General features: G+C 28.3%; 2 protein-coding genes across 2 annotated transcripts; one reads left to right on the top strand and one right to left on the bottom strand.

Moving 5' to 3' along the window:
- Positions 1-1,051: 1,051 nt before the first annotated feature.
- LOC149031421 (uncharacterized) lies at positions 1,052-24,717 on the top strand. The gene is made up of 3 exons (XM_015318968.2): positions 1,052-1,705; positions 3,085-3,294; positions 19,680-24,717. The coding sequence occupies exons 1-3, from the start codon at positions 1,601-1,603 to the stop codon at positions 19,764-19,766; spliced, it is 402 nt and encodes a 133-aa protein (XP_015174454.1). The 5' UTR covers positions 1,052-1,600; the 3' UTR covers positions 19,767-24,717.
- LOC149031422 (uncharacterized) lies at positions 11,817-14,286 on the bottom strand. Its single transcript, XM_089176063.1, is given in 2 exon segments — positions 11,817-13,857; positions 13,860-14,286. Coding segments are annotated over 2 exon segments (621 nt in total). The 3' UTR covers positions 11,817-13,663.
- Positions 24,718-26,262: the final 1,545 nt, after the last annotated feature.

The following is a 26,262-nucleotide window of genomic DNA, read 5'->3' as shown; positions in this document are numbered from 1 at the left end:
CGTCAATTTACAATAACTCACATCTGTCAAAATAGGTATAGCACATAATAATTCTTACAATTAAGGAGCGGGGAAGGAGAAGAATTAATATTTATAAACAAATTTCATAATTTTGTTATATATAAAACACAAAAATTATTTCATTTTTTCTAAATAAAATCCGTAAATGAATCAAATTAACTCACTTCTGTAATATGATGTTAACACGTTCGACGTATTTCCAAATAATTCTTGCTTAGATTTCTAATAACTATGATTTACTATAATTATCCCCATTGTATTAATACCTTACACGCATATAAGTCAAGATTAACGACACATTAATTCGTGAAGTTAACAGAACGTGATATACGAGATCGTTACGCCTAACGCATAACCTTCGTGATCGTGAAAATACTCTGGGAGGAAAACAGGAAACGGCATAATTCTACGCAATTCATCAAAACAATAACAATGAATATGATAGAAAATAAAGGAAATAAGTGTAAACATGATTTTTGCGATATAAACAAAAATTAAAATTGTATATTTTAGATTATAATGAATTAAAAAAAAAATTCGTAATTAATCGTTGATTAAAAAGAGAAGGAAAAAGAAATAAATGAAAAAAAAGAAAAAAATTAAAAAAAAAAAGAAAAAAAAAGAAAAATGTTGGCTAAATAATGATCGAAGCTAAAAGCAAAAAAAGAAACGATGCGTACGTCGCGACGCGGACGCGTCGAAGTTATTTCGACTCAAAAATAGTGGGGCATCGCTCTATTTCGGTCCGTTGAGCCAGGGCCGATCAGTCTGCGGCCTGGCTTTCAAACCAAGAGCCCGTGGATCCGCATTTTCCAATCGTTTATTTATCGCGTTTTCCAAACGAATTTCGTCGTATCTCGATGAGATAAGATAAAGATTTCAAATAGAAAGATTGATTAAAATTATTTGACAAAAGAAAAAGAAAACAAGAAAGTTCTGAAATCGAGAAGATATGGTGTAGGAAAAAGATAACACAAATTATCTCGTAATATAAATATCGGTGAAATATTATTATTAATTATTTAAATAAATTAAAAAAAATTAAATTTAAATTAAATACTAATTTAAATAGATGAAAACAGAAATGAGAGGTTAAAACTATACTACAACAAAATAAAAGGAATGAAATAATTAAAATCGAAAAGAACTCTGGTGTAGGGAAAAGATAAATTGACAAAAACTATCTCGGAGTAAATATCGGTGAAATATTATTTTTTTAAATAATACATATTTAAAATAAATACCAATTTAAATAGATGAAAAAAATGAGAGGTAAAAACGATACTACAAAGAAATAAAAAAAGAAATGAAGTTATTGAAATCGAGAAGACATGGTGTAGGGAAAAGATAAATAACAAAATTATCTCGGAATATAAATATGTAAAATATTATTAAAAAAAAAAAAACAATTACCAATTTAAATAGATTGAAACAAAAATGAGAGGTTAATATGATACTGCAAAAATGAAATAAGAACAAAATTAATTAAATAAGTAATTAGACAATTGTGTAAGGATTCCTTGGTGTTGGTTTTCTTTTTTTTTTCATTTTATGACAATTTTTTTTTTGAGAATAAAAAATGTTTTGGTCCGAACCCGACGAGGAGGAGGAAGCGCTTCTTTGCAGCCCGGCTTTAATGGCCAGGAGGGCGTCCGAGTCCTGGATTGTTGCGCCCCCTGTCGAGGTACGAAAAGGACCCATGTCCCTTCGTCCCTTCGACACGACATTATTATTATTATTATAATTAGGATGAACCAAAAGAGTTCGTGTGGTTTTTTTTTTTTATTAAAATTTCATAAATTCTACAAAAAACATTACGCAGTTTCAAAGTAAAATTTTAACGCAATAAACTCATCGACTTTTTGGCTCACTCTAATTTTATTATTATTATTATTAATATTATTTATCTTATTTTATCTTTTCTATTCACACATATTTTTTCTAATACCCAGTAATATAACAGTGAACAGATCGTGAGTAAAGAATTTCGTTAAATTCATTTTACGATTTATTTATTTATTCTTTTTTTATTCTGTTTTTTTTTTTTACAAGTGTTCATATTAAAAATGTAAATCATAGGATGATGATGATTTTTTTTTCTTTAATTTGTTTTCATTCATTATACTGTTTTAATTACCGGTGGTAATTTATATACTCACTCTCTAGATTGAAAATATTTCTTGAACGGGAACGTTAATTAATTTACATATATGCGTCGTATGTAAATATAATTTATTATATCTTATAAGATAATGTTAATATACTTATTAGAATAAATTTAAGATTATTAAAATGAAATAGCATCGTCGAATATAATTTAAAATTTATATTACAAATATTACTTTTTAATTTATTTTGTCTTTTTTTTTTAATAATTAAAATGATACACCAACAAGGATAATAAACTATTTTGGAATGATTAACAATTTTTTATTAAAAAAAAAAAAGGAAAGTATACGATTCCTATTGTCAATCAGTAAGAAGAACGAACGGGCTTCGAAGGTCAACGGAATGATTTTAGCCTGGCTCGAAGTACTCGACCTTGAACAACCAGTGTTACGTTTATAAGAGGCCAACTTTGGATTCTGGAATTGTTCCAGATGGCCTCTTTTAAACTTCCTCGAGCATATCTTTTTTCTAACACATTTAAGTATCTTCATTTATCAGATCTACGTTCTCATTAATAACATAAATATAAATAATTGAACAAAATATTAAAAATAAATGTTTCTTTTGTTTTTTATAATTTTTTCAATCAGTAAAAAGAACTAAATCTTTAACCAGTAATTGTTCTTTTTTATAACACGTTTAAATTTCTTCTCATTTGTAGCATACATAAATAAACAATTAAACAAAATATAATAATATACAACAAAAAGAAAAAACAAACAAGATTAAAAATACGATTCAATCTTTTTAAAATTCAACAATCAATAATTCTGTTAAATAATTTAAATTAAGTTTAATGTTACGAGTATGTTGTTGTAATTAAAGTTATAATTCATCTTTTTCTCTTTGTTTTTTCGTTTTTTTTTTTCTTTTTTTTCTTTTCCTTTTCAATAGGCGATGCCAGTTGCAGCGATGACCCTTCAACGAAAGAAGTCACTGCCGGATGTGGCACAAGGTATTCAATTAACGGCAACAGCACCATTGTCGAGGGAAGAAGTTAGTGTTCTAAGTAGTATGAGGAGAGAAGAAATCCGTAGGCAGATCGATGAGAGAGAAAGGCTCAGGGCCAATCCTTTTCTCTACCTGGTCAGTCCTCAGGTCAAAGTAAGTATCTTTTCAATCTTTTCTATGTCATGTACGTGTCAGTTTTTTTAAGGGAGGGCAGAAAGTATCTTGAAATAAAAAACATATTCTTCTGCTTAGAAAAAAATGATAACTATATGTGTGTATATTTACATATATATACATAGTTATTGTTATCATCTTAAAAATATCTTTATATATTAAAATTCAATGCCACATTGTTTATTTCCAATGAACTTCTAAACTATTGAATCGATTTTAATGAAATTTTTGTTATTTTGTGTAATTTTTGTCAACTTAGTATATAGGACAGTTTTTATCGCAATTATTTTTATTTTTTATTGCTAATTTTATGATTTATTAATATAAAGATTATATAGGTCTTTAAATACTGTAAGTTTTCAATATATAGCGCTGTATTACAATTCAATTATTTCGATATATTTACGTCATAGGTTCTTTTCAGATTTACATGTGACATAACTAACATTATCCTTTATATTAATTCGAGTATTATTATTTTATGTATTCCATTCTAATTGTGGTATTATTTTGTTTATTTTTATAGTTTAATAAATAATTTAGAATTACATTAGATCAACATTTTATAACAAAGCGACAGCAACACGTGGTAGGAGCATCCCATACATATATGTATATATTTTTTTTGGTATAGTATATATATATGTTACTAAATTATTATCAATAATACTAATTTAATTATACATATATAACTAATATTATGTATTTTTTATATACAATTGTATAATATTATATATATGTTTATTTACATAATATATGTAATTATACAGGGTAATTCTTGTAACGAGGACGAGTAATAACTTTTTGTTAAGTAACAATAGAAAAAAAATTATAAAGGAAAAAGTTATATGGCATAAAAAATGTCAACTTTCTATGACCTTACTTTTTTCGAAAATGCATCGATGCACCCGCTAGATGCAGTTGCACTTTTTTTTTAAATGGAACTTTATTTTTTTATTTACACTATTCGATTCCTTTTTTTATTGTGCGTAAAAAAGTATCAAATGAAGGTCATCAAAATGTCAATAGTTTAGGAGATATTTGATGTTTTATATCAGCAATGTATTTTATTACAATAAGTGTTCGAATGTTCCTCCATTGCATTCTAAACATTTTCTAATGGACTTTTTTACATTTTTCATTACATTTTTTAATTGATATTGGAACAACATTTATTTTTTTATTTTGTTGTTGTTGTGTAAAATTAAAAAGATTCTTTTTCTAAATTTCCGAGTTAACAGGTAAAATTAAATGCTCGTGCAATTAATAGTTGAATACTTATCATAAATCATGAAAGTGCGAATACTGAGGTATAATTCTTTGAGAGTTTATCATTATACTAAGATCTTGAAGAAAATGAAGTTATCCTCAGGCAAATCGTTACGAGCATTGGTGGTTCGCTTTTAAAACAAAATGCTAATTCACTTTCTTGGCATCTCGCAATGTGCATAACTGCATAACTTTCAAAACAGATACAGCTATATATATATTGAATGGGCCAAGTGACTAATAGGTTATTATTTACAATGTCCGGCTATTATGAATGATGACTTGAATAGCAAAATAACCTGATAAATATTGATTAATTTATTAATAGATACTATAAGGAAAACTATACTTCCTCTTCGAATAATTTGATTTAAAAAATAGAAAGGTACAACTTTTCATTAACAAGTCAGTTGTTCTTAAAAATATATTTTTTGCAAAGATAAAAAATGTTTACAAAAACTTGTGTAGAAAAAATTCAATGATAACAAGTATACTCGTCAAAAATGAACTGAATGAAGTTTTATTCAAGTCACTTTGTTTGGTATTTTTTGATATATATATCTAGGGGTGCCCCGCCACACGTTGCTGTGGCTCACAATCAGTCCGATACACACGTCTTTAAGTCAACGAACTACCTTATACCGCCATCTGTTAGAATCTTATCGAACTAAGCGAGATAATCATGACTCTTTGTTAATAAACAAATAATTCGCACTAAAATAATATTGCGATTAGAAATTGAGATATAAACTATCCTATCTTTCAAGTTGGATGGAACTGCACACAATGTGCAAAATTCTATTAAAATCGATTCAGTAATTTAGGAGTCCATTGTGGACAAACAACGAGACACGTAATTTATATATATTAAGATTAGAATAATTATTATTAATTTAATAATATCACAATTTATATTATAATATTACTTTTTGTAATAATACTTTTATTTATTTACTTAAATTAAACTTTATGGTTTGCTTATATAAAAAAAAATAATCAAAGAATTCAAAATTTGATCTGTTTGTATATATATAAAACAATAGAATAAACAAATTTGATAAAACTAAGTTTTTTATAGATGAAATAAAATTCCAATATGCCACAAGATTAATTATTTGTCACATTAATATTAATCACAATGTTCAGCCATGACGTAACCTTATTGGGTATCATACTTCATTCCTTCTCTTCTAAACTCAATCTAAAGTTGCCGAAAAGGTATCATTATTATCACTTTACTCGATCAGATGATAACAGTATACCTATTGAACCGTCAATATGATAAATAATACTTGATGACATGAAATTTAGTATGGTGTCCAATTTTGTTTGACATTATTCATAACAGTTAGGTATTACAGACAAATATATTAAAAAATATATAAGAAATACATATACATATAATTAAATATATTATAAATATAAATAAATATAATATAAACAATTCTATTTTTAAATAAAAAAATATATATTATAATTTATATTATTATAATATTACTTATAATAAATTAATAATTTACAATATCATATAACCGATATTTATGAATTAAATTATTACATGTTAATCCTAATTTATTTTTAACTTTCTCAATGTCTTAGGAGATAACTTATTTAACTATTACATTTTAATTTAAACTCTTATAAAACATATTCATCAAAGTGCTCGTATCATAGACATGATTTTTCGATCTCAAAAATAGATCAATTTCTTTCTTATACATATTTTAATCATCTATTATTTAAATCAATCAATAGTTTAAATAAAATAATATGCTCGAAATTTATTTCTGAAGTATTTAAAATCGTTTTGTTTTAATTTCTTTACCAATTTCATAAATATTAATGTGCTGGTCTTGTTCAATTTTTTTCACAATTCATCGATTTTTTTAGTAATCGATAAATCAGAGCAAAACTCATCTTTGATATAAAAATTGCCAAATTGAAATCGCTTGAACCAGTTTTATACTACGCATACTAACTACGCGCATCATGTCAATAATAAACATCACAAATTTCTTAATCAGCCTGATTTGCATTCTTTCTTTTTTTGTAAACAAATTTCAAAATATATATCAAATTTTTTCTTTATTTTCATTTATTTTGAAAACGCAATAACTTTTGACTAAGTAAATTAATAAACAAATTATTTTTAAATTACTATACAATTATTCAGTTTTGAAATTTATTCGAATATTGGTAGATTAAAATAAATATTATCTAAAATTATTTATCGAAAAAATACGAAAATATCCTTTCCCCAATCGAATATTATCGTTTTATGCACAAAGTGGTAAAAGTAAAAATAAATCGTTAAATAAATTTATTAATTAATAAAAGAAATACGATTCTATTTTTTTACTTTTTATTTTTACTCGACCAAATATTTCGGTATAAACATATTTATACTATACTTAAATATGTGCAACTTAAAAGTAAACAAATCGAAACATTCATTAACAACTCGTACTCATAATTATGAAGGTAAATTAATTTAATTTAAAAAAAAAAAACAGTTTAAGAAACAGTAAAATCATTTTTATTCATCTAATCGTCACAACATTTTGCATAGTCATTTGAACGACTTCAAATTTATAGTCTTATTATAAGAAAAAGTAAAAGAAGGAAAAACAGAAAATGATAGGAGAAAAGGAATATTTATTATCAACATAAATGTGATAATAAAGTTTTTTCTTTCTAATCACACTGATTTACTGACTGTAATTCAACATATAAAAGAAAAGGATTCTTGACGTTATAAAGTGATGGATGTTATCATAACTCGCGTAATCAAAAATTTTACGTCAAGTTTACGTGAACATGCGTAATACTTAAAAAAGGATCGTCAATTGATTCGAAAAAATTTTTATTAATTTCATCATATAAAATCATTGACCTTTATAGAATGTAAACAGAAAAAATGGGTCTATGACGTTATAAAATGGTGGGGATTATCGTAACAAACATAATCAAAAATCTTACGTCAAGTTTACGTATACGTGTATTTTGTACTAAAAAATAAATGATCGTCAATCGATACGAAAACATTTTTATTGATAGAATTATACGGAATCATTGACTGTAGTCCAATAGAACGGAAAAAAAATAATCTACGACGTTAAAATTTATGGAGAAAGAGAAGTGAGGGGTTCGGAGTAAATCAAAACAAACGTAATCAGATACCTTACATAATACATATGTAGTATATATATGTGCGTAAAAAAGAAAAAAAGAAATTATTATCAATTGGAACATGTCACTCGCCTTTGCTATGTGAATAGTTGAAAAAAAAAAATATTAAATAAATAATAAAAATAAATAACGAAATGTAAAAATGAAGACTGTGAAACATGAAAGTAATCGTTGCAATAATATAACGAAAGATATCGAGAATAGAAATGATGCAACATTACGAAAGGAAGTGTAACTAATGTTCGTTCGGTTTCTAGAACGTGTGATCTTTCGATTCAAAATCGAATCGGTATGTGCTAGTTTGCCAGTCTGAAGGATGCACTTTGTCAATTAACGTCAACTTTAAGCATATTCCGATTTAATTTACCTTGCCAAGTTTCGAAAATAATTCTAGAATCGGATATAGGCATATGAATTCTTATTTGAATTTCATTAGAAATAAAATTGATCTATTTTATTTCATTTTATTTTATTTTGTCGTCAGTTGTGTAAATTTTAAAAAAGTCATCGTAATTTAAAATTCCATTAGAAACATTGATCGCGATTGAATTTTGTAATGTAATTATATACACTTTTACGAATGAGTTTATATTTGAATACAATTAGAAGTTAAGTCGTAATTGATTATATGTTTTGGTAATATTTTGTAATTATTTTTATTGCTAAACTTCGAGAATTATACTACAATTTGATTCGAATTAATTATTATGTGAATATTATTAGAAGGTAATTCAATCAAATATATTATTAATAAGTCATGTAATTAGTTTAAATTAGCTAATATTTGAATCTCATTTGAAGTAAAATCGATTGATTGTATTTTATAAATTTTGTATTAAAATCTCTTATTAATCAAATCGTGAAAATAATTCTAAAATAAAATAAGAAAAAAATTATTAATCTAATTTCATTAAAAATTTTGATAGAAATTTGTATATATATATATATATAAAAATAAAAAAGAAACAAAAAATTATTTTAAATAAATTTAACGATAATTATCGTTAATCGAGTATGCGTAATTAATGTGTTCAGTATTTGAATTTCCTCTAATTAGTCAATCATAGATTATTTATCTAGATAATTAGAAAAAAAAATAAAAACAACAGATTTTCGAATAAAACTATGGAATATCAAGATTCGTTAGTTGAAATTTGATTGGCTACAGGATGTTTACTTTTGTTTTGTTTTACATTTTTTTTTTTTTACATTTTGTTTTTTTTTTTTTTTTACTACTTCACCATTATCACGAGTATCACGTATGTGATTACAAAGTTCTATAGATATTTCGTTGACAAGGTTATCGTGATATCCGTTCGAACGAATGCAAATATAGGCTCGACCGTGAGAACATATTGGAAAAGAAATGGCGATCTTATTTGTAGCTAACAATAGGGTATGTCTAGCAATGCTAATAATAATTAATTAGACATACAAACTTATACGAAGAAGAAACGTAAATGTCTATTGTTTATACGGCGCATAATATTAACATTTTTTTTCTTTCGCAACAAATAACGCATTAATAATAATAATAATAATAAAAAAAAAAAATCTCTTATATAATTGACAATAGGTAAAAACCGAACGTATTTTTGTACAAATATTTAATCAACGATAAGTTCAGGTATCAACAATGACATGTCAAAAAATCTTACACGAAATGTTTAGGAAATGGAATAGGAATTTATTAAGTATAAAAATATGTTTATTTAACTTATCATTGAGTTCATTGACCTTTCGGAAATATACCCGTATTGAGCAAAATATTAAACAGTATGAAATTAACTTGTTTTTTTTTTTACGTTTACTAATAGGTACTATTTATTCATGATATATACAGTAAATATTGTTATTAATTTGAACTTTGTTTATTAAAAAACATACTTAATAACAAATATATATATACCTTAGAAATTTCTAAAATAAATGTTATTTCTCTATTATAAACGTTGCTATATTATTATAAATATTACTATATTAGTAATATTATTATTATAAATATTACTATAAATATACTATTGTTACACTTCTAAAAATGCATATTTAAAATCTTTCTTTGAACAAATGTGATAATCATGCATTTTGTTTTTCAAGATAATACCATATGTGTTCTGAAACATTTAAATTTAGAAACGGGAGGGGATAGATTTATTTGATTTAGTATACTATACAAAATCCATTGTCACTTATTGTAAGCATTGTACTTTGAATCATTATCTTGTAAAAACACATAATTATTCTATATTATCCAATTTTATTTGAACTACATTATAAATGTTATTTTAAAATATTATTATACAATTTATGATTCACTATACCATCGATCAAATTGAGATATCCAACTCCCATTTTTATTCATGCAACCTCAATTGTGACCGAATATCTTTCATGCTTTACGGATTCTTACAAATTGTTTTTTCTCATATTCGGTATTTTTTTTCTCCATACAGTTCATCGTTTATCTAACCTAAATATTTGAAATTTACTTTTGTAATTGTATAGTAAATATAATATATAACACGATTCTTGCAGTCACTAGAAACATTGACATACTTTTTAATAAATTCTAATCGTTTCTTTTTATTAACTTTATTTATGAAATATTTTCTAGAAGCTACTCTGTTATTGCTATCCTGCAACTCGTAAAAAATTACTCACTGTACTAATGTATACATTAATATTATGATTATTTTTCATTTTAGTATCTATATTAACTGAACTTATCTTTAAATTTGGTTCTACAGTTTGAATTATCCATCGTCACTTATTATGTAAATTTGTGATAATTTTCCTTACTTCTTCGATGGTTTTCTTTTATAAGATTATCACTGTAGATTCTATATGAATTTAGAATACAATCTGTATTAATAATGCTTCAGATGTTCTAGACCTATATATATATATATATATAGGGTTATAGTGGGGGTTAAGCATAAAGAATTTTTTTTACGAGTAATGTCCTTTTTCTCTGTGTTATCTCATGCTTACGTAGGTATCGTATACCACTCGAAGGACACGACACTGCACAAAGGTTTTCGTCGTACCAATATGTTTCGATGATCGTTGAGTTGGTTTGGGAATTTAAGGCCCTCCAGAATTTTCTTAATCTTTAAGTAAACGATACCTTATACCTTCTTCCTATCGTATTCTATGATATTTTATTTCATAAGTTTATCGCAGGATTTTGTTCAACAGAAATTGAATATAAAGAAAAATAACTAAATATAAAGTTTATCGTTTATAAAGGATTTGATACTGAACATGTACGATGTCACGTATCAAGGACTATATAAATACCTATTGTTATATATATTATATCGATATGATGAATATGAATCTAGACATACTTTAATTTCGGTAATTTCATGGTAACTTATATACAGGGTGTCTCACATAACTGTATTCATGATTTTTCAAATACTTGCAATAATCTGACAAAAAAATTGTTTAAACAAAAGTTAATCTGTTTTTGATTAACTATACATTGCAATAAAAAAAAACTTTTTTTCATGTTTTTTAAAGCTACCTTTGTTTTTTTAACCTTTTCGCACCGGATGGGACATATGCTGTCCCAGTCTAGACAATTTTTGATATTACGGCTGGGACAACATATGTCCCAATTACTGTAAAACATCTAGGACAAAAAATAACGCCAAGTTAGGCCTCCAAACTGATTCTAAGGCCGTCTCAATTGTTCTAAATCCATAAATTTCTCATCTCAATCGTTCGCGATCTAATCAAGCAAGCGAAAACTGTCAAGGTTGCTCAGTTGATAATTCTCATTTTTTACGTCAAAAATAGTGTGTACCTCTTGTAACGTAGCACTGTGCAAGAACTGTTTCCAGCCCTACCACACCCTCAAGAAACCCAGACTTTAGATAGTGTTGCTCCTCCATTGCTTTCAATTTAAAAAATTTTTTTTCCGTTCTTATTTTATAACTGTTAATTCTGAAAAATGTTTATAAATAAATATGTTAATAAATATGTTAACGCAAATGTACATGAAAATGTTAATAAAAAAAAACGTTGCCTAGAATAATCATCAAAATGTTAAGTAAAATGTCAATAAAAATGAGCTATTGAGTCTAGGATTACGGCCGGGACATACCCTGTCCCGGGATTCAGATACTTTGGGTTTACGGCGGGACATATGCTGTCCCATCAATGAAGCTTGAAAAATCATTATTGTAGATGGTGCGCTGTTACGGGGGCGTTTATGCGTCTCCAAGACCTTCGACCTTTTAGGCATAAAAGTTAATTTATTTAAAAAATCGCTTGGGGGGAAATAACTGGTCCCGGTAATGGGGCGCACTCGGACTGATTTTTCGCCGTATTGAAAGAGTTAAATGACCCTCTTATTTACAGTATCATAGTCATTACAGTAGTATAGCCTGTATTAATATGAATTCAACGAACTTGTATACCATTTTTTTATTGCATAGTATAGTCAATCAAAAACAGATCAACTTTTGTTTAAACTATTTTTTTGTCAGATTATCGCAAGTACTTGGAAAATCTTAAATACATAACTGTATGGTACACTGTAAATATATATATATATATATTATACAAAGAGGATTGCTGGAACTCAGCAGTTGTATAGCTTTATACCAAGTAATGATGGGTGTTTTTAAAAATCGGTCTTCTAGATCAGCGGTTACCAAAATGGTGGTCCGCGAGAAAATTTCACTGGTTCCCAGAAAAATGTGGAATATACTAACTGATCACGTTAAGTTATGTTTTAAGATGCATTGAAACATAATTCAATTCATAACAATACATAGCTTTCATAGTTTGGTTACAATTAATAGTTTCATTTTATTAACTAGGTACATTTTATGTGTTCTTAGATCACAATTTTTTTTATTAATATATTTAACACTTAAAAAATCCTATTACGGATCCGTGGGATTTAAATTGTGAATTTACTGATTCGTAAGGTCAAAAAGTTTGGCGACCGCTTTTCTAGATCATTGGTGACTTTATTGTAGTTATCAATTGGCGAAAACTTCACGGTTATTTTTGCAGAGGATATTTATTTGTAAGATATTGTAGGGAAATCAATCGTTCTGTATCCGGCTAAGGATTTCTAATCTCCCCGTATTACCGACACTACTTGAGATACAAAAGATATTCTTTATTTTCACAAGTTATTGTTTATTACAGTTACAATATAAGTACGCTTCGCAACTTCTCACACTCACTCAGACCTCACACAGTCACTACTCACTCGCTATTCTTTCACTATTCACTCGCTAATCACGTTCGTATCGAATCGCTCGCTATCGTCGCTCAGTTCTCTCTACTCTCCACCCGAAAACGCACTGCACGCGTGACCGTCCTCTCCTGAAGAGGTTTCTCCCCTACCCTGCAGCCCCGAGGGACAAAACATTTTCGAATCGTTCTCGAATTTTCCCAACGTCCAGCTCGGTCCAATAAACAAAATCACTGATATCGCTCGAGAACCTTCCAGCTCACACCGACTTACACACACAACTTCTTCGCTTACAAAAGAGCAGTCCAACACCGTCTTTCTTTATTTCGATAGTCTTTCGTTGCCTGCCTACTTATCTGTGTTTACTCTTTGATATTCAACACTCCCCACACTCACTCCCCTTGAAAAAGGATATCTGGCCTCAGATATTCGTTCCTCCTTGTCGGCACAACAGTTAACGCTACACATACATACTCACATACTTTTCTCGCTTCGCGTTCTTCGACTCTCACCCACATAATACACTTCTAATTCATTCAATCACTCCCATCTTACAATAAAATCGTACGAAGTCTTACCCAACTACACAATGCTACTATTAATAATAATAAATCGAATTAACCTTATAATTAAATCATGCAAAAACTTATATTACTACGCAAACAAAAATTGTCAATCAAATATTAACTCAAGAAGAACGAAAATTACCACTAAGCTACTAACAGTATTATTTCTTAGTGCTTTCACCCACTTTGTACTACGTAAAGGCCATTTCGCAATGTTTTGCCTATTTTTATCTCTCACTACTACTTCAGGGGACAAAGTAATAGCACTAGTATATCCTCCACCCTTGTCCTTACCGCCACTTTCTTATCACCGCTTCCAGGAGCTTTTCTGTTTTCATCCCAATCCTTGTCAATATCACTATCACTAGCACTTTCCTTACTAGCAGAAAAATCCTCCTTACGCTTACTGGATGTTTTCTTAGTTGGACTTCTCCTTGCGGGCTTCTTTTCCTCTTCCCTTTCTTCTTCCTCTGCATCTTCTTCCTCTTCATCCTCTGCGTCATCTGATCCTTCACTGGCGGCCTTGTTCCTTTTCTTTTCGTTGTCTTGCTTGTCTTGTAAGCACTCTATGACTAAATCATCTACTTCCTCTCTCCTTGCTGTGAGATCGACATCTAATTTTTTTTCTATCCGTTGTCGTACTTTCTCCGTTAACATTGTAATGAAGTCTGCATCTTTTAAAATCGCTGTGACTTCCCTACGAACCTTGTCCTTCGAGATATCAGTCATGACAGTTTCTCCCGTCGTGCGTACTGTCACCGACGAAACCACGCTCTCCTTAATTTTAGAAGCTTCTAAATAAGATAGACCTACGCGGCCCTCTGAGTCGCAAACATTTACGTTATATACGTTCGGTAGATCACCATCCGTTGGTTGCGCTTTACTCGAACGCCGACCTCAATGTCTCCAGAGTCTATCACCAATCTCACGCCTTTTAGGAAATTTTCCTCTAAGATAAGATCATGTCGCACACACGAATCAGATACCAAATGTATTTTAGTTTCATATGCTTCCCCGTCAACCTCGATAGCGGCCGTAAAATGACCTAGCGTTTTAAACAATCCTGAACCCACACCTCTGAAATTGACGCGTTCATTTATTATTCGCGGAGTTCCGATCTCAGCGTAGGCGCTTTCCCTTATTAACGTGATCTGACTACCCGTATTTATTAGCGCAGAAATTTCCGCATTGTTTATCATAACAACCTTTTTCACATACTGCTTATCTCCCGAGAAATCCCCACCGACCCGAACTATCGTCACCGATGGTGCCCTTTTAGGACACCCAGCAGAAATGTGACCGAAACCCTGGCAGCTGTAACATCTCATGCCCCTCTCCCTCGACGGACAGAATGCCGCTCGATGTCCTCTCTCTCCGCAATTGTGACAGTCGTCGAAGACTCGTTGTTGTCCACCCGGTCTTTGCTGCCCCACCATTCCCATAGGTCTGCGCCCTGTTGACTTTCCTTCGGCTTCTTCCGACCTCCTCCATGCCCGGTTAGCCTCGGGCCCTGTCGGCAGCTGTATCTTCTCAAATGCAGTAAAAAGTTCGGATCTGTCTCGGAATCCCCTGATCCTCGCCGTGTTCTGCAAGGTCGTGTCAGGGATTCCGTCGATCAGATATTCGATCAGTTCTTCCTCACTGACGGACGCACAGTTCCCCAGGATCACCATATCATGGAAATATTCACTGAAGCGTTCACCATGCTTCCACCGTCGTCGCATGAACTCCCTTTTCCTATCGACACAAGAAGGGAGATGTTGAAACATCTTCCTTATTTCATATAGCAGTTCCTCGTTCGTCATGTCAGCATACTCCGCTCTCGAGTGAAACCACTCTGCAGCTTTCCCTTTTAAACGTAGCCTAAACAGCACTGTAGCTTCTCCGTCCGATAAATGGTGTATCCTTTTTAAGGCAAGGAACTGCCGTTCCCAGTGATCGTAGGGAGTCTCACCGTCGTAATAATTTAGCATCTCCGCGACCGTCGTCAATCCTATCTGCGGGCGACTTAATTCCTCACGCCTCATCGCGACTGAATTGCGTTCCACTGTAACTCTGTTCTCGACCGGAGCAGTCATTGATTGTTGAGAGAGCTCCTCAATCTTCTGCTGCAACTGTTTTATCTCCTGACGAAGCAAACTTTCTCGTTCCTCAGCGCTCGTGGTTGCGCCGCAGAGAGCAGCCCCGTTGTTCTTATCCTTTCTCGAAAAGATTGTATGCGCTTCATCCTGAAGCTCCTCTTCCAAATTCCTTGAAACTCGCACACCGCTTAACTCAATGTCTATTAGCCTTGAAATCAACTCCGCCTTTGAGCCTACCGTGGGTTGGTTCAATTCCCGAAGCCGCTCTTTAAGCTGCATCACTGTTAATTCACCGTATGAATTGGTATCCATTTTCAAACTCAAGATTTCACTATAAAGTTCACCGCTATCTCTATATCTTCTGTATCTCCGTAGCACCGGACTTTTGATGTAAATCCCGGACGAGCCCCCAATTTGTAGGGAAATCAATCGTTCTGTATCCGGCTAAGGATATCTAATCTTCCCGTATTGCCAACACTACTTGAGATACAAAAGATATTCTTTATTTTCACAAGTTATTGTTTATTACAGTTACAATATAAGTACGCTTCGCAACTTCTCACACTCACTCAGACCTCACACAGTCACTATTCACTCGCTATTCTTTCACTATTCACTCGCTAATCACGTTCGTATCGAATCGTTCGCTACCGTCGCTCAGTTCTCTCTACCCTCCACCCGAAAACGCACTGCACGCGTGACCGTCCTCTCCTTAAGAGGTTTCTCCCCTACCCTGCATCCCCAAAGGACAAAACATTTTCGAATCGTTCTCGAATTTTCCCAACGTGCAGCTCGGTCCAATAAACAAATCACTGATATCGCTCGAGAACCTTCCAGCTCACACCGACTTACACACACAACTTCTTCGCTTACAAAAGAGCAGTCCAAACACCGTCTTTCTTTATTTCGATAGTCTTTCGTTGCCTGCCTACTTATCTGTGTTTACTCTTTGATATTCAACACTCCCCACAATATTATTCTCTTATTTTGAAAAATATACTATTTTTAAATTATTTAAGTGACCAATAAAATCCTAATAAATTGTTAATTATATTTATTTAAAAAATTGACCAATAATGCACTGCAATCTTTTTGCATTTATAATTTTCGATAGTATATAATAAAAAATAGGTCATTAAATACATTTAGAAATATTTATATTTACCTAATTAGGTTTGTTTTAGTATTAAAACAAAATTAAATGCCGAAATAATGAAAGAAATAATTTTTAAATTAAAAAAAAAAAAAATAGAAAATAAGTTCGACTCATCTGGAAAAAGTATTAGGTTCGAAATGAACGAAAGTTTAAAAGGAAGAAAAAAAAATTAAAAATACCAAAATTTGAAAAATTTAAGATTTTTTTCCAAAAAAACGGAATTTTTTATAGAATTTAAGTTCAAATATGTTTTTAATATTTTTTTCAAAAAGTAGATTTAAAAAAAAAATGTAAACAAAGAAGAGTTCCGATAAGTCTATTTTTGACAAAGTTATGGAACGAAAATTTTGAATTTTTGAAAAATTCCTAAATTTTTCTGTGTTGAGCAAAAAAATTTAAAAAAATTCTCAAAAAGCTTTTTAATATAGTTAAAAATGATAAAAAAGTTTCAACAAAATCGAAAGGGGTCGGGATCTAAGGTGATCGATTTGACGTAGAATGCCCCATATGTATATATTATGTATATATTATATATGTATACATATATACGTATGTATGTATATATATATTACGTGTTTCATTTGAAAATGAGTCATAGAGAATATGTCATACTAGGAGTATCTTTCTCATATTAAAACCAAGGTCTGCTTACCTTTCTGTATCAATGCAGTAATAAACTGTTGAGGTAGAAACAATAGAAACAAAGAATAGAATATCGTCATCAAATCACATTATACAGGATATTTCAAAACATTTGTAAAAAGAACTTTAATGAACCATATATCTTATAGGAAAAATATATTTTTATCTAGGAACATTTGTTCTCTAATGATTCGTTAACGTATTAAGTGACCATGAAGATGACCATGATATATATATATTTATTGCATATGTATATTACATCTGCTTCAACATAAAATTTATTACAAAATATTTCATATAATAGCTGGTTCTTTTATGAATTAACGAATGTCAGAAGAAATCCAAGAAAATCCATCTAAACTTTTAGCACCAATTGTATACGAATTAACCTACCAAATACAAATTCAATTTTGGCCTTTTTTTTATCAATGATTATGTTTGTTCCTGTATTATTGTTTCTATCGTTCTATTATAACAAAAAATTCTAGTGTATCTATTCATAAAAATTCATTTTTCTGCATATTCTTTTAGCTTGTAATCTTCAAAAATGAGTTCTAAAAACTTCAAAGTGAAATTCATTATAATAATCAAGATATGAAAATTTATCAGACACAATTCCATAGAAACTATGACTTCATGTAAAACCTACAACGTGTTTTTCTCAAAACAATATATTTCAAAACTGCTATACATTTTTTACAGAAACTACTTAACCAATGTACTTGCAATTTAGAAGACATGTAAAGTACGTCATGCACGCACACACACAGAGTATCGTTGAATGGGCTATTTTTTTCGATTGTTTAAATATTAATATTTTTTTGGGTCGCGGAAGAAATGAACATTTTTTCACAAAAGTTCAAATTCCATATTTCAAGCGCTGCCATTTGGTTAATATTTCTTGTTTTATTTATTTCTCTCCATCCAACGATAAATACATTTGTTATGAAAAAAATTTTTTAAAAATATGTTTTTTTAGTATACCAAGGACGGCTGTAATCAGTATGCCTGATAATAAACATTTTTCGTTACATGACTTGTTCAACATTTTCTAATATGACCAATTTGCAATAAAATGTTTTGAAAAAATATCAAATGTTACTTCGAACATGTATTAATATAACTTCAAGCAAACAACAATGTAGATAAGAAAACATTTCTTTAAATTAAATTCTCAAAAATCAACTTAAAAATGAGTGCTTACACTCGAATACCTCCTCCCTCTCACCTTTAAGTTGTTTAATTATTTCTCTTTCTATTTTTCCTTATCTATATATTATACAGTAAACGTAATTTCTACTATTTTTTTTCGTCTGTAAAATATGTAGTAACCATTTTTTATCCTTATAAATTATGCCCATAGCATACAAGCATCTTAAAACAATCATTGAAATAACATTTAATATATTCGACAGTTCCTAAAGCTTACGATTTGAATTTTACCAAGAAAACTTAACCTATAAAGATTAATTGTCCCTATAAGCAACGTCTAACCTACAAAAGACATAAAACTTTAGTATTACAACATGCCAGAATTAGCAATGGCAATTGAAAAAAATTAGGTTTATCATCGAAGATAAAATATAGGGAGTTAAATAATAAAAATTAAATTAACATTAAAATATAATCCTGTTTAACCATTAAATATTGCAAATCATATAATGTAGATATTAAAATATGTAAAAAAATCCAAAATACAAATACCACTTAATACCAATATACAAATATACAATAATTACTTGCTTAATAATTTAAAGGGTTTTACTATAAATATTAAATTAAATTGACACAATTCTGATTAACCATTAAATATTGCAAATGATACAATGTAGATATTAAAATATGTAAAAAAATCCAAAATACAAATACCACTTAATACCAATATACAAATATACAATAATTACTTGCTTAATAATTTAAAGGGTTTTACTATAAATATTAAATTAAATTGACACAATTCTGATTAACCATTAAATATTGCAAATGATACAATGTAGATATTAAAATATGTAAAAAAATCCAAAATACAAATACCACTTAATACCAATATACAAATATACAATAATTACTTGCTTAATAATTTAAAGGGTTTTACTATAAATATTAAATTAAATTGACACAATACTGATTAACCATTAAATATTGCAAATAATATAAAGTAGATGCTAAAGATAAATAAAATAAAAATCCTACGAGTTAATTAATGGAATTAATTATGATTATAATTGTTTTTTTTTTTTCAGGACTGGTTCTCCCGGCAACAGTTGGTGATGCTGGTACTTTTTATCAACATATCCCTAGCCCTGATGTTCTTCAAGTTGCTGACGTAGCAGCCAGCCAATGATCGGGTTCACGGACTCGTGGTGGACGTGACCTGAGACCAAAGGGTATTCTGACGCCCTGGGTCGTCATCAAACGTGGCATAAATTTTCAAGAGAAAGGAAAATATCAAGAAAGTATGGTAAATCAAATTTACGATGCCACACAACCGACCGTTGAAAACGGTTTTTTTTTCGAGTTACTGAAAAGTAGACGAGAATGAAAGAAATAAAAGAAAAAAAGGGAAAACTAAGAAATGGATAAATGAAAACGAGGAAGAAGTATGTATCTCACCTTTCGTGTCCTTGAGGAGGAACGATTTTGTGAGACAATTTTTATCGTAGGAATTTTGAACTTCTACGAAAATAAGAACGAATAAAACCACACACAGAAAAAAAAGAAGATGTTGAAACAAACGAAACGATAAACTATATATTTAAAAAAGGATAATTTTTCGATTAATGAAAGATTGTCCAATCTAGTCGATAGAAAAAACAAAGAAACAAACAAACAATACAAGTATAAATACAAAGAGATACCGAAAATGAGGATAATACGAGATAGAGGAACAATTTCCGGGCTTATTATTATTTTTACACCCGGTAGAATTTACGAAGACACGAGGTCCAGATTTCAAAAAAGGAATAAAAATAATAAAAATTACAAACGAATGGATTAATAGAGAAAAACAAAAAAAATAAGAAAGAAAGAAAGAGAAAGAGAGAGAGAGAGAGAGAAGTATATTATAATTTATCAAGCGCGTTGAGATTTATGATGGAATGGAAAAAAAAAATAATATAATAAAATAGAAATGAAAGATCGATTTGATTGGTCGCGTCAACGCGATCTCCCCACCCTCCCTCGGCGCCATTATCATACCTATTTTTACACCGATATTTTAATAATAAGACTACTACTACTACTACTACTACTACTACTACTACTACTACTACTACTACTACTACTACTACTACTACTACTACTACTACTACGATTACTTACTATTACTACACAACTGCTACTTCTAATTATTATAAGAGTAGGGGTCGAGTCTTGTTTATAAAAAAAAAAGTAATAATAATAATAGTTAAGCCGAATAATACGCGGCCGAACCATTATGCGCACACGAACGAACAAAAAAAAAAAAAAGAACAAACAAATTCCTCCTTCGTTTAAAATTAATTATTATACATAACCTAAAATACATGTCGTTTTATTTTTTTCTTCAACACCCCTACCCCTCTCCTCCAGCTCCATTTTATTCTTTTAATTATTAAATACGCGAGATATTGGCTAAAATGATGATAATAAATCTTGTATGTATATATGTATGTATGTAAGTATGTATGTATGCTATGTATGTTATGTTGTATGTGTATGTACCGTATATGTACGCGTAAATACGTGTATATATACATTTGGAAACATAACGATTTCAAATCGATTCGAAACAAACAAAATATTTAGAATTCATTTTAACCGATGAACGAGTTGGACGTTCCTATGATTAAAAAAAAAAAAATAATTTTGAGGAATTAAAAAAAAAAGAAATAAAAATTTACGAGTGGAGTGAAAGTGGAAGGAAAACAAATTTGATGAGATTGTTAAATGGATTTTAGAAATTATCGAAGAAAAAATAAAAATTTTATCGTTACGTGCAATGAAGAAAATTTTGCATCGTTATTTGTATGAAATATTAAGAAAATTATAATTATTATAATTATAATAATTATTATTATTAATATTAATGTTATTATTATTATTGTTATTACTATTATTATAATTATTATTATTATTATTATTAATATTATTATTATTATTATTATTATTATTATCAAGAGCGAGGTTTATCAATGAAAAAAAAAATATTTTTACAGTTAAACCGGACAAACATTTTTTTTTTTAAACGAAATATTGCAAACGCCAGACGATCGAACTTTTTGAAAAGCTATCGCATAAGCGTCATATCTTTTTTAACAAGAAACAAATAAAAAAGAAATCAATACAAAATACGGACGTAATTAAAAAATGCGAACATGTTTTTCTATCTTGTAGCTTTGCTAGATTTTAAACAATCGGTCGTGTACGACACGATCGGAGAAAAAAAACAGAGAGAGAGAGAGAGAATGCGTGTAAATGTAATTGAATGAAAATAAATATGATAATATAGCGAAACGCGTTTAGAAACGAAAAAAAAAAACAAACAAAAAGATTAGATTAACGCGTTTTCGCGAAATTTAGACAAATTTTGTAAAAATAGGAAAAAGAAATGGAATGAAAATGATTAGGAGTAACATACGTGCTTCGAAAAAAAAATTGTCACTAGTCATATTTGTAAGTTTTTTTCGTGACTTATCGAGCTGATTCGTCGATAATATTCGAGAACTAATCAATTGGTATATATAAATATACATATACACATGTATGCAAAACATTTGCATAATTTTGTCGTTTGAATCGTACGAACTGGCTTGAAAAAGAAGACAAAAGATTAAAAAGAACAAAAAGAACGCGTTAAAGATAAAAAGAAATGGAAAGAACGAAATAGAACATAATTATTCTGCTTCTTCCTTCTGATAAAACGTCTCAAAACCACCGGTGTGCAATGTATTTTGATAAACGTGTGTCAAATTTGTCAAAAAAAAAAAAAAATAATAAAAAATAATAAAAGAAAACGCGTAAATTTCTAGGCAAAAGAAGAGAATAGCGTTTTGAAGTTGTAAATTAAATTTATAACTCGTTGATACGCGTATCTGGATTATTTATTTCTTGACGGAATAAAGAAACGAGAGATGAATTATTAATAAATAAAAAAAAAGAGAGAGAGAGAGAGAAAAAAAAAAGTTATTGTTTAACCAGTGGTGACTAAACTTTTTTGATTATTGGTGTCCTTACTGAAACCATATTTTTCCAAGACGCCCTATATTTTGCGATATAATCAATAATTTTTTTTTGCAAAGATTAAAAAAAATAAATAAATAAAATAAATTTTAGAACACAAAACTATATAATTTAAGAAATATTAATTGTAATTAATAATTAAATAATAATTCTAATAATTAATGGAGTTAAATGAGCCTTTTGGTCAATCATAGATTTTCTTAAATCATAAAATTACATTTTTCCATATTGATTTTCATACGATGTGTTTAGATTTTGTCCCAACAATTGTTGAAAACCTAAAATCCCAAATATAAAAAGTTCCGAAAAAAAAAAATGAAAATTCTGAAATGTAACACGGTTTACCGTGAAACGAACGAAAACTTTGAAAACACCACTGGTTAAAACTCATCGTACGAAATTGTTAAAAAAAAAAAATGAAAAAATGAAAAAAAAAATAGAAAAATAAAAAAAAAAATGATAGAACAGAAGAAAATAGAAAAATATTGTTAATTTGATAGAACATTAAAAAATATCGGTACGATTGTTCATGCGTATGTATTTTGAAAGAAAATTTTATTAAATATGTTGAGAAAAGAAACAAAAACAAACGCGAAATTTCCTAGTTTCGAGAATAGCGTTTAAAAATAAACAAAAAAAATAAAATAAAAAATTTCTATAGATACGCGTATCTGATTGTTTACATTTCCAAGGGAATGAAAAAAAAAACGATAAAAGAATTATTATTAAAAAAAAAAAAAATAAGAAATTGAATGTTAGAAGGAGAGAAAGAAATGTTATTGGCTAAACTGACAGACAGTCGAGCTCAGATAAGTTTCGTGATTTAATATCTCGTAAAAGTGTCCATCCCGATTTGTCAACGTGATGTTTCAGATAGTCAAATTCGAAATAGAATTAATTTGTTATCGTGTGGATCGTTTAAGAAATTGACTTTGGGTTACTCAAGTCAAAATAAATTAAATGAACTCAATAAAAGAAGATATAAGAAGAATAAGAAGAAGAAGAAGAAGAAGAAAGAAAAAAAGGAGAAAAAAAGAAATATTGAGTTATATATATCTCTATATATATTTAATAATATATATATATATATATATATATATATATATATATATATATATATTATTATATTAATATATATATTATAATTATATATATTATTACTATTATTATTATTATTATTATTATTATTATTATTATTATTATTATTATAATAATAAAAATAAAAAGATTAAAATAATAAAATAATTAATTAATGCGCCAATTTTTTGTAACCAATGATAAATAAATAAACATATATATATATATATATATATATGTACATATATATATGTATAGTTACTTCAAAATATGCTCCGCCGTGCTCTTGCAGTGATAAGTTAATAATTAATATAATATAATATAATATATATATAACAAAAAGATAAAAGTGAAACGATACGAATTATATTGTCTCTCTTTTTTTTTTTTAATACGACATTTACGTAAATCATTTCAAAATGTCGATAAATTTAAATTCAATTTTTTTTCTACCATTTCTTGTGCGATTACATTTTTTCTAGCTTTGAATGTATTAACTGAGAGATATTTAAAAACGATAGATATTTAAATTTAGATATAACAAGTAAGAAATAAAAAAAAATTAACATATATATTTTAAAATTGTGCTCGTTATTCGATCTATCGATCTTTTCACGAAGTGTTTTAAAAATAATATATTTATATATATATATTTGGTTGACTCTTCGACAAATATAACGAGCACCCTAAACGCATCTTAAAATATATTTTAATTAGTACCGTTGAAAGATCAACATGTTACACGACGGGCACATAATTTATCAATTTTCTTGAAGGAAGAAAAAACTTACACATAAAACAGAATAGATATAAAAAAAAGAAAAAAGAGAAAGAAGAGATAGAGAGATAATGTAAACATTGTTGAGTATTTAAAGATACAAAAAATAATTAAGAAATATTAGGTTGGTGTAACAATAATTAATTAAATATAAATACTTAAAGAATAGTTTTTAAATTGTGTTTTAAATCAGTGGTAACCAAAAATTTGGAATTCTTGATACTCTTATTGGATACAGATTGCCCCAAAATGCTATATTTTAAATTATTTTAATTCTTTAAGAAATAATCAATCATTTTGTGCCAAGGGTTGCATCAAAATGAATAAAACTAATTTTAAATAAAAAAAAATGCAATTAAACACATTCAACGGTTTTCACACATTCAACGGTTTTCACACATTCAACTACGAGTTTTCTCAAATAATTTATCATTTATTTCTTGAACCATTGATTTTTTTTATGCAACACTTCAATTCAGATTTACATAACAAAGAAATCTCAAATTTAATTAAAATAATAAAAATTGTGTAAAATTTTACTACACATATTAGGAACCACTGATTTAAAAGTTAAATAACTGTTTGATGATCAATCTTTAGTTTTTTTGGAATTTGTCAATTTACTTTATCGTAGACCATATTTTTTATATGGATTATATTTTTTATATCATTACTTTCAATGGTTCAAGGCTATTCGCTATTAGTTTCACTTTCAAAATTTTCATTTTAATCAGAAAATTGATTATACTTATTTTTAATTTTACCCTAGCTAATTATTTTTCAATTATATTCCAAAAGCATGATTTATACTTCATATCTCAAAAATTGTTTTTCTGAGGAAAAAGAAAACAATTAATGTTGAGCAATGAATAGAATCGTAATATATTGTTTTTCATTTTAAAATACAAATTGTATTATAATTTACTATAGTTTGGATAAAAAAGAAATACAGCTCAACTATGCAATTAATCCAAATATTTGTACAAAATAAGATTCTGAGCATGTAGTAGAATAAAACAACTTTTAAAACACTCAGTAACATTTTAAACAGCCATAACTTGTACAATAAAATCATTAGAACATTTTTTTTCTTAATAATTAATTAAAATACTTAAATTCGATAATTTTAGATAAAAACAACTATAATTTAAACAAGAATTAATAATACCATGATAACTAAATTAAAAAAAAAAATTTAGAAAAATTAATGCCAAAATTAGAATAAGAAAAATCATCATTATTTTTACACCAACTTAATATTTGATATTATACACAAGAGATTAGTATAATTTTTTCGAGTATGATCTCGTTTTGCCAAGACGAGCACCTCGAACGGAACATTTTGGAGTAAAAAAAAAAAATAAAATAAAATAAAAAGGAAATTTGAATTCGTAAAATAATAAATAATATATAGAATATTTTCGATGGTATAGCTTTTAAATGTAAGCGCTAATAAAGTTGTCATTTTCTATAGAAAAAAAAAAAACAAAAAACAAAACAAGTTATAGGTGATGATAAGGAAAGAAAAAGAGAAAACAAGAAAATAGACTAACTTTAAAAGGAAACATGAAAAAGTTTTAATAGAGGAAACGATCTTGTTTTTCTTTTTACCGAACGCGTCAATTTGCACTAATGACTCTTCGGATTTGTAAATCTAAGAATAATAAAGTGAAACAACAAAACATATGTGGGAACACGAGTATTGATAGGAATGCAAAAAGAAATATAAAAAAAAGATGAGTTTAACGTAC

Source organism: Polistes dominula, unplaced genomic scaffold (genome assembly GCF_049000335.1).
Source record: "Polistes dominula isolate Pdom_NZ unplaced genomic scaffold, Pdom_raw_medaka contig_21, whole genome shotgun sequence".
NCBI classification, from domain to species: Eukaryota; Metazoa; Arthropoda; class Insecta; order Hymenoptera; family Vespidae; genus Polistes; species Polistes dominula.
Note: the sequence above shows the minus strand (reverse complement) of the source record. Positions and strands in the feature narration are given on the sequence as shown.